General features: G+C 43.7%; 1 protein-coding gene across 2 annotated transcripts; it reads right to left on the bottom strand.

Annotated features, from left to right (window-relative positions):
• Window positions 1-3,315: 3,315 nt before the first annotated feature.
• LOC123077171 (glutamine-dependent NAD(+) synthetase) lies at window positions 3,316-13,015 on the bottom strand. Of its 2 annotated transcripts, XR_006436472.1 has the most exons (16): window positions 12,558-13,015; window positions 12,242-12,459; window positions 11,172-11,477; window positions 10,404-10,627; window positions 9,860-9,963; window positions 9,220-9,354; window positions 7,986-8,154; window positions 7,212-7,347; window positions 6,538-6,676; window positions 5,833-6,009; window positions 5,476-5,643; window positions 5,029-5,124; window positions 4,137-4,265; window positions 3,773-4,053; window positions 3,617-3,639; window positions 3,316-3,533 (listed from the first exon to the last, which is right to left on the bottom strand). XR_006436472.1 is itself a non-coding variant. In XM_044499387.1 (15 exons), exons 2-14 carry the CDS (start codon window positions 12,433-12,435, stop codon window positions 3,817-3,819), a joined length of 2,214 nt encoding a protein of 737 aa, XP_044355322.1. In that variant the 5' UTR covers window positions 12,436-12,459; window positions 12,558-13,014; the 3' UTR covers window positions 3,316-3,639; window positions 3,773-3,816. The 2 variants fall into 2 exon arrangements, 1 of the variants encoding a protein (XP_044355322.1); XM_044499387.1 differs by having other exon boundaries at window positions 3,316-3,639; window positions 12,558-13,014.
• Between the last annotated feature and the right edge of the window lie 1,899 nt (window positions 13,016-14,914).

A 14,914-nucleotide genomic window follows, 5' to 3' on the forward strand; every position in this document is an offset into this window, starting at 1 on the left:
TAATTATTTCAGTTTTTTTGAATTTTGGTCAAATCTGGTCAAACTATGGTCAAACTACTTATTCAAGAAATATTAGTGTTACTAAATAATTATTGTTTTTTAGAACAATAGTTTCAAACTCAAACAGTGAAATGTGTGACTTCATGCTCAAGCTAAATTCCTGAGGGTTAATAGGATTGACATCTTACTATTGTCAGGAAAACAACAAGTGCAGACTTGAAAACGAGGGAGAATAGAACCCGGAAGTTAAGCGTGCTCAGGCTGGAGTAGTGGGAGGATGGGTGACCGTCCGGAAAGTTAGATGATTTGGGATGATGAGGGGTGATTAGAGATTAGAGGTTAAATTGAGCAGTGATGAGGGGTGATTAGAGATTAGAGGTTAAAATAATTCAGAAATTTGAAAATAAAAAAAATCATAAAATTTCCTTTAGTACCGGTTGGTGTTACCAACCGGGACTAAAGGTGGACCTCCAGGCAGCGGCCACGTGGAGGTCCTTTAGTCCCGGTTCGTATAAGAACCGGGACTAAAGGGGGAGGCTTTAGTAACAACCCTTTAGTCCCGGTTCCAGAACCGGGACTAAAGGCCCTTATGAACCGAGACTAAAAGCCCTTTTTCTACTAGTGTGGTCGGAGTGAGGTCAGCCTCGGCAGGGGTGGTGGTTTGTTGGCGGTGGTCGGTGGTAGCGGGCGGTCGGCACATCTCCGGGAGAAATCCTTGCTCCGGTCTCCACCGGAGCTGACGGCGGCGGCGCCCGCGGGTGCCGTGATCTTTCTTGGAAGCGTCGTCGTTGAGGTGCGCTCCTCCTCCCCACGGCTTTAGCTCCGGAGGGAAACCTCAGATCCGCTGGATTGGGCGATGGAGGCGTCTTCGCGTCTTTCTCCTTCTTGGGGCCATCATCTCGGAGCCGGCTACGACTGGGAGACCGGTGGATGGCGGCATCTTCGTCACGTGGGTTGCGGCATCTTCGCCGCGTAGTTTGCTGAGGCGGCCTTTTCGGGGGCGCTGATTTCTGTTTGGCAACGATGATGGTGTCGAGAGGAACTCTGGTCGCGGCTCGGGCTTCGGTAGTCGGATCTTCCCGGCGTGTCCGACGTGCTCTTTAGGGCACGATCGACGCAAGTCCTGCATATTTTCCTTGTGATGATCGTCGTTAGAGTCGGAGCTGTCGGTTATTCGCGCGTGTGGCCTTCTGTTGGTATGTGCCGCCATGGTTTATGTGCAGCTGTTTGCGGGTTGGCTTCGATGATGAAGGTCTACGGTGAAGTCGGAGTCGCCCGTTCGGAGGTAGCCGGTGATGACAATGACGCTTGCGAGTGCTCGGCAGATGCCTTTTGCTCTTTGTAGCTCTGTGATTCCATATCGGTGGTCAGGTTGACCGGTGATACCCATTTTATGTGGGTTCGATTGTACCTGTTTTAGCCCGGTTTTCTGTCAGTTAACCGGGCAATTCTCACTCCTTCTTAGTTAATGAAAATGGCAAGTCGTTTACCTTGTTTAAAAAAATGAAAATATATATATATTGTGCATAAATCAAAATAGACCTTACGTTCTTGTTGTTCTTTTTTCAGAGAGAACCGACTTCTTGTTGTATTTGGGTCAGAATTTTGTCTTGTCTGCGTACAACACAAATCACCGTAGTACCGTATTCTTGTAATGAAACCGTAGAGATATGTATTTAAAGGTCACGTACGTAAATTCCCGTAGGAAACAAAAAAGAATTTCTTTGAAACTTGGAGTACAGCGATATTGGGGCACTGACATGCGGGCGTCCTTAAGTAAGATGGGGCGGCGTGTGACAGCTGACAGTCCGGTGGTTGGGTGAGCGGAGCAGGCGACACGAAATTAATTAATTATTGGCCGACATTTCGCCTCGCACGACGGTGACAAGATTGCAACAGCGGATCGCACCAGACGCTGTCTCCAGCCAGCCAAAGCCTCCACGCCCCGTTTCGATCCGAACGGATTTGAGAAGCCGATCGTGCGTAATGATCGATGGATGGATGGATGGATGGAATGGTTGGCACACCGCGCACGTGACTAGCGTCGCCAGGCCAGCAATTATCTTTCGTTACGTGACTAGAGGATGAAACGGTTGGCTCGTCCCAGCATCTGGGAGGACCAGACACGTGCAGCGGGCGTAGAGTTCGTTCTGCGCCCGGTTACCTTCTTTTACGCCTCCGACGGAACGGAATCGCGGAGGTTCCATGGCCGGACAGACTCAGCGAGGCAGCTCCTATGGACAAACAAACCAAAGGCAGCAATCACATGCGTCGCCGTCAGAGCGCATCCATCACCGTTTCGTCACGGCAGCAAGGCCCATCTAAGATGCGATACGCATGGCTGTACGATCCCCGCCATCATCCATCTGGTTTGGGTCTTCCCAGGAAACACGTCGCCTTCACAAACAATGACTTCCATGTACAGGTTCCAAAAAAAAAAGTTAACTTCCATGTACTATGATGTACTCCCTCCCTTCCTAAATATAAGAGCGCTTAGATCACTATTTTATTAACGATCTAAACGCTCTTATGTTTCTCTACGGACGGAGTATCCAACACGTCGCCTTTTTTCAGAAAAAAAAATGTATCCAACACATCGCCTTCAGAAACAACACACACACAGGCGCAAAAGACTTGTCCGTCATTATAATGATGAATGACGGAGACATCCATTCGGAACACACGGAAACATATTTCGGCCTCTCTGTGTCACTAGCTAGAACCTAGAAGGCCGCCGAGATGGGAGCGCCCGTGCAAGAAAAATGTAAAGTGTCTCGCGCCAAAAGGATCTCATACAACTCCTGCGCCATATAACCTGCTGGTGGACTGTCCATTTCGAGACAAGAGCCATATCAGCTTATCAGGATCAGATCCTGGAGTGGTGGACGAAGAGTCTGCCTAGGGAAAGCATCTGCAAGGCAAATGATCGCATATCTAGACGTCATTCCAGAAGCTAGCTAGCCTTCTCCCCATTACCAACCAGCCCCAGCATGACCAAAAAGGAGGGTTGGATGCCAAGCTCCAGACCCATTAAACAGCCTCCATAACCATTTTTCCAACAGGGATATGTTCCATGATACTGTATTTGGTGGATCCCTCCAATGCTCAAAGAATCTCCCTTTGCAGGCGACCCACTCTGTTCCCTGATCCATTTACCTGGTCCTTTTTACCTGGTGCGTTCTTCCGTTACTAGCATTTGCCACATCCTAGCTGCTCATGTGACATTGGCATGACGTGTTCTTCGGCTTTCGGTTTCGTCTTGGTTTTCTAGGTTCCAACATGTGTGGCCAGCAAACTACTTGTACAATCAAGATCTCACCAAACTTACTGTCTAGTTGGCGCTGTAATTGGCATTGTTAACTTGAACAGTGCAATCAAGACAACTTCAATTGACTGAAAGTAGTGCAATTAAAAGGACACGGGGGGAGGCCGGGAGAAGAAACTAAGAAACATCAATCGTCCATGCCTTGAGGAACTCTTGTGTTTGCCCCTTGACAATTATTCTATGTACTATTCTGGTTTTGCAATGTACTCCCTCTGTAAACTAATATAAGAGCGTTTAGAATACTGAAATAGTGATCTAAACGCTCTTATATTAGTTTACAGAGGAAGTACTATCCAACCTGCAGCAGTAAAGTCCTGCAAAGCCAAAGTATCCATCAGCACCAAGAAGCCACCTCAAGGCACCACCAAACATCAAGTTTACATAGAGGACGTGGTCATAATAAACGAGTTAAAAGCTTCACTGAGATTATTGTTAGAAGAAGTTTACCTGGCTCGCATGACCTACTTCATAAGTCGGCATGTCCTATTTCGTTACAACCCGACACTGGGATTGGCAGATCCCGCAGCCACGACCCCCATCCCACCTCCCTGGGCAGGCCTAGCGGCTCCGCGTTGTCTGAGCTGCGAGTCTGCACGACGATCTTCCACCCATTTGCCATCTTTGTCGATATCTTGCACGAGTTGATCAATCTTGCGAAACTGGTACGGCCATGTCGAGTTGTATAGGAACTGCCGAAGATCGAACCTGTTATCCTCTGGTGAATAGCTCTGCAAAAATAAAAAAAGTAGATTAGTGTCATAGCAACGGAAGGCGGCAGATCTTATGCCAACAGACTGAAACAAGCGAGCACCTCCGCGTGATAGGATGGTGTCAAGACCGTCATCTTGTGCCGGTTTATGGCATAGTACTTGAAGAAGTGCTTCACTTTATCGGCCACTTCTGAGGGGGATAGTCGCCCACACCACCTGTGGCAGAGGTTCTGTAGCAAGATGTGTTAGCATTTAACTGGAAACATATTTGCACTGATGACAATAAATTCAATAAATTTCACTGATAATTTTAAGATAAACTACTACCTCCGATCCATATTAATTGGCGCTGATCTGGTACAAAGTTGTACCAAATCAGCGCCAATTAATATGGATCGGAGGGATTAGTTATTTCCTGTATCCAATCCAACTTTTTTTTCACAACTATCATTGCAATAGTAAGACTACTGAAATGGGAACACTACTAAACACAATAGAAACACGGCGGCACCATTAAAAATAATTTTAAAAAACTGAAACTTCTTGTGTAGATGGAAAGTAGCATAATCTAGCATACTGCACAAACTCAGTCCAATACATAACACATATTAAGAGAAAGTATTGGGTGCTCACGGTACAACTAACTTAAAAATAAACCCCATAAAAGTCGTGAAAATTTCTCACATATATACACCAGAGAAACAACAACGGATGCTCCCAGTCTTGTTATTACATAGATTGACTTTTGATGTCTATTGGTAAGTTTTTATTATTCAAGCATGAAAATAAGTTTGTGGAAGTGTCAGTTTTTTTACTTCACAAAGACCTTTTCTACCATCTACTATTCACCCTAATAGTGAGAGGAGAGGTGAAAAACATGCAGGCGAGTAAAAGCTCAACATCATACAGACATTTTAAGTGTGCTGCAAAAGGATATCTTGAATTCTAATTTTCGGTTAGGAAACAAAATAATCAAGTCAGCTGTAGACCAACCTGAAACATCGAAACAGGACCGCATCGGAATATTTTCCTTAATCTCCCATATATCGATAACTCCTCGTATGTCATCCCCATGTCCACTTCATCCAACTAAACAAATGGAAATAGGGTCAAATGAGAATACTTGAGTACAGATACCTAGTATATTTTTTGTTGATAGCAGCTGGCTAAGACAATAGTATGCACAAGTATAACTGAAACCTGAATGGATAATATGCTAATGGAATATTTGAGCGCAATGTAACAATTGAGCTAAACAATGTTCTGTTACCAATCGCGAGACAGAAGCAGCATCTACATATATTTTAAGCTATAATGCACTCAAAGTACCAATACGGAGAGGGGAAAGGAGCAGGGTCAAAAGCACCGGGAACACCAAATTCCCGTCAGCAAACTAAAGCCAAACTGGAAATGAATAGAATTATTTGGACATTTGGTCACCTGGCTATAATCCGTGCGGATTGGCTCAAGCTCTGCAGTAGGAGGTGCAGCTTCAACCTCAGCCAATGAAGAATACTGAAGATTAACTGCTGCCCATCGTAGGAAAGCCCTAAGGTCTTGCTTACTTACACTTCCAATGGGGTTTATATCGGCTGAGCTGCAGTCATACTAAACAAACGAAGCAATAGATATTGTCGTTACTCATTAGTTGCCATTGCGGACTATCAAAGAGTCGCAACAAGTGCTGATTGCAATGAAGGATTCGTGAAGGAAAATATATACTTGGTTTCCTAGGGCCAACATGGGCGAGAACATTATATCTAAAGGGAGCAGACACGTGTTAAACTTTTAACTTACTTTCGTCAAGTAACCACGCAATCCTTCATCCACATTTGAGCTTCCAAGAACAAGATAGAACCCAGACTTGCTATGAACCCATGGCATTAGAGAGGCCATCATAAAGGCCAGCACCATCCTGATTCGAGCTTGGATATTTTGTAATCCCAGATTTTCAGTATGTGATCCCCCGTCAACCTGAATTATTTTAGCATACATATTTGATCATCAGAATTTACCTCAACAGCTTCCAGCATGTCAAGGAACCAAATGCAAGAATGTTACTGTTCCTAGTCACTTCGTGAATTATGACAGTTCTTGCTTTGTAGGTTATCTAACCTAATACATTTGGTTTCTCAAACTAGAAAATGAAATTTCAGAATTGTATGCCACATAGCACTTGCTCATGGTTTCTTTCCGTTTCTACTTCCGTAGTTACAAAGAAATGTTCCTCTGCTCATATATTTCACTATTTCAGAATGGATGAGTACTTAAGTTTGGGATATTTTGCATCCAACCAGTTAACATTTACCCACCACTTAAGGATATAAGACAAGAACTTCAGTTCAACATTCTTTGTTAGCCGCATAAACAAGATGTTGGTGAAATGGGGATAAATTTGAAGTCGAATATATCTTCCCAGTCCTTGCAAATAAATAATATATATTCGCAGAATCCATTTAAGCAATTTCTTTAGTAGATTAGAATGTCATAGTATCAAAATACCTTGTAGTGTGGTCGCTTGCCGGTTAATCTTTCAAACAAAGAAAGAAATGCAGACACTACACTGTCAATAGGTACATCAAAGTGGAACGAACCAATCTCTTCCGCCAGCCTTTTGGCGCGTGATCTGGTATCTTCAGAACTGTGGATAAACATTACTGTGAATAAGGGAAAATAAAAATATACTGTGTGGGAAAGCAAAGTATATGCAAAGCATAATATACACTGATTTGTGAAGAAATTGAGAAATAGTAAAAATATAAATTAAAGAAGAAACGATCAGTGGCATATGTGAAGAAGTCCAATGCCTTGTCAAATTCTGGTAGCTATTTCGGTAGTAAACTGTATTGTTCTTGTTTCAGAGATCAATGCCAGCTTCAGTTCCATGAGATGACTCTCCAACAGTCCAACAATGCAAATTTCATTAGTACTCTCATGGAACTGAAGTTGGAGTTTACAATATTGTGCCAAGGATGTCTGAAATGCTAGTTTCAGTTCCATGAGATACAATACAAATGATACGAGCCGAGCAGGGCTTGAGAGAAAACACAGTACATATCATCATTATCAAGTTAATCAATTTACAAAGAGAATGCATTGATGCATGTCAAATGGGAAGAATGATACTCTAGAGAAGGGTACACTGAAAAGAACTGAATCCTTAAGCCAAAGATTACCTGTTTTCTGTTCCCATGTAAACAGTATAAAATAAACGTTTTGCAAGCTCTCTGCTGTCTGTGGGGAACTCCCCATCTCTGTACTGACCAATCCGCGCAGCATCTGCCTTAACTTGCTCATCTCCTTTATCTATATCTGCATGTTTGGTGTATTAAATGATAATTAGTCTCATAAATAGGTATTCCCTTCATTCAGAAAAATAAGGCAAATTTTAACTTCCAAGTTCAAGCTTTGACCAACAATTAATGCGATAATAATAATGTGTAGGTTATGTGACATAAATTTGGTATTGTTCGATTCGTGTTGGAAAGAAATTATGATCTTGAATTTTCTAGCTATTGAACACTTGAACTTGGACAAACAAAATACGCCTTATACTCAGGCAGTGTTGTCTTAGTGGAACCTATTATTACTGAAATGAAAATAATAAGAATGCTACAGCTAAGAATATGTACAGGGATCAGTGCTGATAGTTGCACCAAGGGGCATGTAGTTCCTCCTATTTCTTTTCTAAGCACATATGGTTGCAAATCCAGTGTGCAGATAAACTATTTAACTGTGTTCTGTAACCTACTCCCTCCTTGCCAAATTTATGACCCAGAGACTCCATGAGCAATGCATGAAGCATAAACAATCCGTTTTAACTCATCCTTGGAATGTGAGTTGTTGCTAGTATGCACTATAATTTGGCAAGGAGAGAGTACATCTCTAAAAGCATTTTATAAAATACTATGCTAATGGAGGAAAATTAAGAAAAGACTTTTTGACCTGACCTTTTATGACAAGCTGGCACATGCAGCCAACAATTGCTGCAACGGATGAACTATCTGCACCACCAGAAAGTGGAAGCAAAAATCCTGACGCTCGGCTTCTGCGAAGATAATCCCATAGCCAGCAACTAGGTCCAAATGCAATCTCCTCTTCTGGACAGTGATACATAATCTTCAGAGATGATAAAAAAAAAGGTTAGTCAAAACTTCGCATCTGCACAGTATGTGCCTCCAAACTCCGACGACATAACCGAAAGAGGGGGGGGGGGGGGGGGGTATCAGCCGAAACAAGCAACAGGTTGCACAGGTAAATATTATGACTCTAAACTGTGAATCGTCAAAGTTTCCATAGGAATTTCCAACAGTGCCCAGGTTGGTCCGCATTTTGGATTTTTTTCCCCAAGTACTACAAAGAAAAAAAAACAGAAAGATGGCAACACCGGATTCTAATGCCGCTGAGTATTAATAAGTCATAAAAAGTTCACTGGGCACCCTGTTGTCTATTGACCCATATGACCATATCTTAACCCAGCTCAACAATTACTCTTTCGAATCAACTTTGAAATTAAGAAGGCAGCTTAATAACTAACAACGCACCAGCCGTCTAGCCCACATGACTTCAAAGCTTTGTCATCTCCTACACTAATTTGTGTGATGTCTAAAACGAGGCTTTCGGGATCGCGTTCTTACGACTCTACCAGGCCGAAGCGATACGTAACGCACTTATATTGTAATTTTCTAGTATGGTTGTCACTTGTCAGACTGCGATCCCATTAGTAGATTAGCTTGGATCATGATACGGTTTTCTCCAGGCAAAACTGGAAAAAGAACAGTGCAACATCGCAACCCACTTAATTTGAAGCATGTCCGGGCCTAGGTGGTTCGCGACGTGGTATTAAACTCTAGTTCGTTTCTCCTGTACCATCATTTGGTACCTCCAGGCCACAAGTGGAGAGGCTCTACCACTGCACCGTTTAGTGGTTATCGATGAAATTACTTCACCCGCGGAAAGTTAGCCTTGCTCGCTTTAGACAAATAATCACAAAATAATTATACTTGGAAATATAAAGCTCATAGTATCATGATCCTACTATACAATGGGTTCTAAAGCAATTCCTGAACTTAAAAAAGAAACAATTCCTGAACTTAAAAAAGAAACAATTCCTGAACTTTCGGACATGGTTAAAAAGAAAGTATCATATACTGCAGCGCTCCAGAAAAAGAAACGTAAACTAACCTCCACTGGATCAGTTGGAATCATTCCATCACGAAATGTTTGGCAAAGCTTATATTGCACCTTAACACAAGGTACTTTTGTTACATGGCTTGCCTGCTCCCTAAAACTAGACACACATGCTCGATAACTTGATACCTGGTTCCACAAAAGAATGTTCAGTTATGCAAAAATTCGATCCATATAATTATGTCGAAGAAGAATCATTATCTACTAGAACTAGTAATTTATAGGCTAGAAAAAAGCTCTCTTAATAAATATGAAAGAGAAGAACCAAAAATTTATGACCTTAGAGAATCCTATACAAAATAATAATTCAACTAACACAAGAATAAAATTACCCATAGTGGAGATGCCAATAATTGCTGAACAACATATGATGATGAAACGATTGGTGGCAAATGTTCTTAGAGGCAAAAACAAAGAAAGTAAGCAAACAAATTTACAGAAGTGTGTAGAAATTGTCTGTCTGTGAGTGTAGCGATTACCCTATTTTCAAGTACTCCTATAGAACATGTTTTCATACCGCCATTAATATTGATTCAAGAGCCTTCAGTTATGGAAATTATTTAATCAAAGAAGAATAGTAATCACTAACAGCATTATAAGACTGTATCTAAGATCCAAAGGAGCTAGAACTTACAGCATCCAGATCTATCAAAGCATCCAAAACTTCAACATCCTTCAATGAGAATTGCGATCCCTGGGCAACCACATCCCCATTTACCGCAATGCAGCAGCAGCCATCTAGTGAGAACATTCAGGATAACTTAGAACAAATTAATCAAATCATACAACTCTGATAAATACGATTCATGAATCCGTAAAAACAACTTAGCACATAACTACTGCTGGATTCAGTAAAATACTGAAACATCACTCGAAGTTCAGTTTTAGGAAAATACATTACTTTTACCACCTGTCAGTGATTTTACCGCAGTCAACAACATGTGATGGGTATATCCAAATACAAAGGTTATTTCCCAAGGACCATTTCAGAAATTTGAATCACACGCACTTCCTTCAAAGCGACCCGCAATCGATTGCATTCTCAATGTTGGAACGAATAACAGGAGACCGAAAGATCGAACTATAACTAATAATTAAGTACTATGGAGTTTTATAAGTCCAAAGAGAGAGGTTAATGTTAAGAAAAACATAGAGAAAACACCGACATATTAGCATACCATAATAAAGGCGGCCACCATCACAACCCTGGTGATTAGCATACATGTATACACCACCACATAAACGGGTTGCATCTTTTATGGAATCAATCCGAAGATTGAGCTTCCTTAACTGATGGTGGCTTCCACTTGCATTCATGAAGACCTCCACGCCACTAAATGCTAGGTCAATCCTAGGAGCATTTGCAGTGAATAGCTCTTCACAGGTTTCAGCAGCCAAAGAGCTGAAAATTAATAACTAACATGAAAAGCTATAATAGAATCAGGTTAATTAAGCAGTCCAAATATCATCAAGAAATGCCAGATCATCAATCACATAACAAATACAATTACTAATTAAGAATATTTGATAACATAAACCATATTAGCAACGAGCAATTTGAGCATATATGCTAAAGAATCATAAACACGTCATAACAAATTTACAAAAAAAAAAAATAGCGCAATAGCACATTTACATTAGATAATGGGACTAGCTAAGTGTCAAGAACTAGAGATGCATTCTGAATATTGTAAAGAGGCAGGAAAAGGCAAAGATATTTGCTCAAAATTATCCTAGAATATAATTAACAGTTACCAAAATAAGAACATCCTAGGCACTTAGATTCTATATCCAACTTGATTTACAAAATGTTAGCTGCAAATGATAGTATTGGTGTTTAAAACATCCAAAAATATTGCTTTATCTGGTACGATAGCCAAGGCAGAATCAGCCTGAAATGACAAGTTCAGAGTCATAAAAAAATCAATTTAAGAATTAGTACTTACACGTCAAGAAACTGCAGATAACCATAACCAAAAGGTACAGTTTCCTGGTTTATAACCTCTGAGACATCAATAGGGAGTTGAAAGTCCACAAGTTCATCTTTATATGTCCAAGCAGAAAACCATCGAAATTCACGATAGTTTCCATCATTTGCAAGGGACATCTTTGGCCGAATCATAATTATCTTGCGATTTAGGCAGAAAACCTGGCAATTGTACCGTACACTCTTGAAAATAATAGGCATTCCTATGCTGCACAAGATGTCGTTTGTATAGTCACCAGACAAAATGTCCTTCAGGCACTCCCATCTGCAGGTTGTTCATATAAAAGAGTAACTAACAGAGAGAATAATATAAAGCTTGCAAATATTCCATTAATAAAAATGTGAAATTGCAGGCAGAATATCATTACCAGGGAGAGAGTAGGTATTGTTTGTTACACTTTAGAACTACCAATTGGTAAACAGATTAATGAAATTACTTTACAGGTGATTTCCACACACTCCTTAAAGAAGCTACTAACTAGTGATGCACTAAATACTACCAATTGGTACGCAATGAGCACTAAAAGAGTTGACATACAAATTCAAGCTCCGTATGCATATGGTAAAATTTGCATGAAACACATAAATAAAGCTAAACAGATTAATGAAATTACTGTTCACAGGTGATTTCCACAGACTCCCTAAAGAAGCTACTAACTAGTGATATAATAAATATAACTCCAACCACTTCAATTATAATCTACAAGTGATTTCCATACATAGATTAAGCTAAAGAAAATACTGTTTATGGGAGAAAATAAAAACCTTACAAAAGCTTCCAATTAGTGATTGACTAAATATAACTCCAACCACCTCAATTATAATTTACAAGTGATTTCCATACATAGATTAAGTTAACTAGCAGTGGAGAGCCATAACTTCCTAGCTGAATTCTGTGTTAAGGAGTATGACTTAACGTTTAACAGTTCATTCAGTTTCCTAGCACCGTTATGGCAGTACAGGTTTTGCACAACTCACAGGTTCTTCAACTCATCATCAGTAAGTAGGTTATGGGGAAGGAGCACTCACGCGTGCGCGGTGGTGTCCTGCTCGAGGAAATGGTCCTCGCAGCCATATCCGGTGAGCTCGAGCTCGGGGCCGATGCGGACGACGGCGCCGGCGGCCTTGGCCCGGGTGATGGACTCCTTGACGTTGCGGAGGTTGGTGTCGAAGTCCATGGCCCACTGGTTGAGGTTGCATGTGGCCACCCGCAGAAGCCTCATCTTGCCGCCGCCCGAACCAACAGGCTACACACAAGCACAAGCAGGTTAACACTAGAGCAAATCCATATGATTAACTGAAGAAGTACACATCGCAACTGAATTTACAGAGAATCGCAGTTTACCTTGAGTCACTGTTGAATTGGATACTGAGGGTGGGTCACCGGCGACCTGGAAAGGGGTGAAGCGGCCCCTGGATCCGGAGAAGGCGAGTGGCGGATCTGGAGGGAGTGGCCGGCGGACGGCGGCCTGGACAGGAGGAGGAGGAGGAGGAGAAGGCGGGTCGGCGGTGGAGCACGGCCCGACCCTACGGTTGTGAGGTGGAGCGGCGCGAGGATGGTGGCCGGGCGACGAGGACCGGCCTGTGGGGGAGGGGCCGCTGGCGTGGAGGTGGGGGGCGGCGGCGGAGCAGGAGGAAGGAGAGAGAGGGCCGGCCTCTGACGGACATATGGGTAAAGAAAGAAAGAAAGGATTCAGGCCGGCTTTGGGTTCATTGGAGGGGAATTTTCACGGGATTCCGGTGCTCAGGATCGTCGCGTTTGGATAACAGGACGGATCGCGGCGCTGAGATTCCCGAGGATCGGATTCCAGAGGCTTTCTGGGCATCGGGTCCGTTCGGCCCCTCGGGAAATTCGCTGGCGCCAAAAAGAGGGCCGCGCTGCTCTGCCGGATGGCTATATGATTTTGCCACGTCATATTTTTTTTTAATAAAGGATGGATTTTATTGGCTTAAAAGGAGCATCAAGATGATACATCACACTGAATACACACCCGGCCTCTGCATAACTAAGATGCACACAGCCAACCCAACACACACAGAAACACACCGGTAACTAGCGAAGTCATAAGACCAAAAGCTATGTGCAGGTGTGCAAAAAAAAAAGAAATAAGAAATAAGCCCCAAAGCAATCAGATGAACGATCGACAAACTACAACTAAGACCATATCCGCACCAACCATTGACACCACATGGATGACAAGGATCTTCAACAGCAACGCCTTCAGGAAGGAAGCGACACCGTCATCGGATCCAACCACAAAGGCCAGTATCAAAGTTTTCACCCTGAAGAATCAGTCCGAACATATCCGAGTAATGCCTCCAACAAGGTAACGACGTAAAAAAAACATCGCCATTGCCAGGAATAACCACTCGGGTCTGTCCTAGGCTTTCGCCCCGGAGCTCGAGACCGGGTGCACATTGCACCGCCATCCAAATCTCACATGTGTTGTCTCCACCGCTTTTTCGCTATCCGAGCAGCTACAATTGGATCGCCGCTACTCCACAAGCAACCCTCTGCGTCAAGTCATTGTCCATAATTTATAACCCACCACTGAAGTCATCCACCGGATCAGGAGATAAAACCTCCCGAAGTCTTTTTGATGATGTCGTGGATCCGTATGAAGTCGCTGCCGAACAATCTACATACGCCACCATCCGGCCAATCGGATCTAAATCACCTCCTCCATCCAGCACATCACCGCAGCCCCAACAATCCAGAGACCGCGTGGCCGGAGCAATGCCAAGACCACCGTTGCCTCAACGACCGCCACGCCGGAGCGACCACACAGATCGAGGGAGGTGGGCGCTACCAGAAATGAGGACCGCCATGCATGAGGCATATTTGCGACTGGCCGCAGCTAGGTTGGATCTTGGAAGACGTCAGGTGCAGCTCATGGGGAAATAGACCGCTGCCACCATGGCCACTGCCAGTCTGCGACTCCATCCGACACCAGCTGCCGCAGACCAGTACACCATCTTGGGGAGGAGGTCAGGGGCGCGCGTAGCAAGCTAGGGGATCGATCTGCCCCGTCGCCACCATCCGCCATCGCAGGAGCTTGCCGCAGCCGCAGGTCTGCCCCAGCGCCGCCCACACGGCCACCTCGGCAGCACCACCACCAGCACCAGGGGCCGCCGCCCCAGCTCCCAAGCTCCGCCGCCTAGACGCTTCGTCCGGGGCCGCCGCGCCGTGCCGGCTGGAGCGCTCCCCGCGCAAGGGATCTCAGTGCGAGAAGACAACCCCGCCACCGCGGTCGGCCAAGCAGGCTTTGCCTGCTGGCGTCCTCCGGCGGCGGCGGGGGAGCAGATGGAGAGGATGGGGGCGGCGGCGGCGGCTTGCGTTTCCGCCCGAGCCGCTTCCTTGTACTATTAACTCTAGTCAAGACTCTAATAGCCGGGATCTACCTTATAGCCTGCAAGTACAATAATCACATACAAATATGTACTACTTTGTTGAAACATGGCCCACTTTCCTCTCTCACATAGTGTCTAGGAGTGCGTGCTACAACCGGCTGTTAATTAGTAGCCCGCTTCTCTTCTCTCTCCTCTTCTCTCTGATGACCCACAAGTATAGGGTATCTATCATAGTCCTTTTTATAAGTAAGAGTGTCGAACCCAACGAGGAGCAGAAGGAAATGATAAGCAGTTTTCAGCAAGGTATTCTCTGAAAGCACTGAAATTATCGGTAACAGATAGTTTTGTGAT

This window comes from Triticum aestivum, chromosome 3D, assembly GCF_018294505.1.
Source record: "Triticum aestivum cultivar Chinese Spring chromosome 3D, IWGSC CS RefSeq v2.1, whole genome shotgun sequence".
NCBI classification, from domain to species: domain Eukaryota; kingdom Viridiplantae; phylum Streptophyta; class Magnoliopsida; order Poales; family Poaceae; genus Triticum; species Triticum aestivum.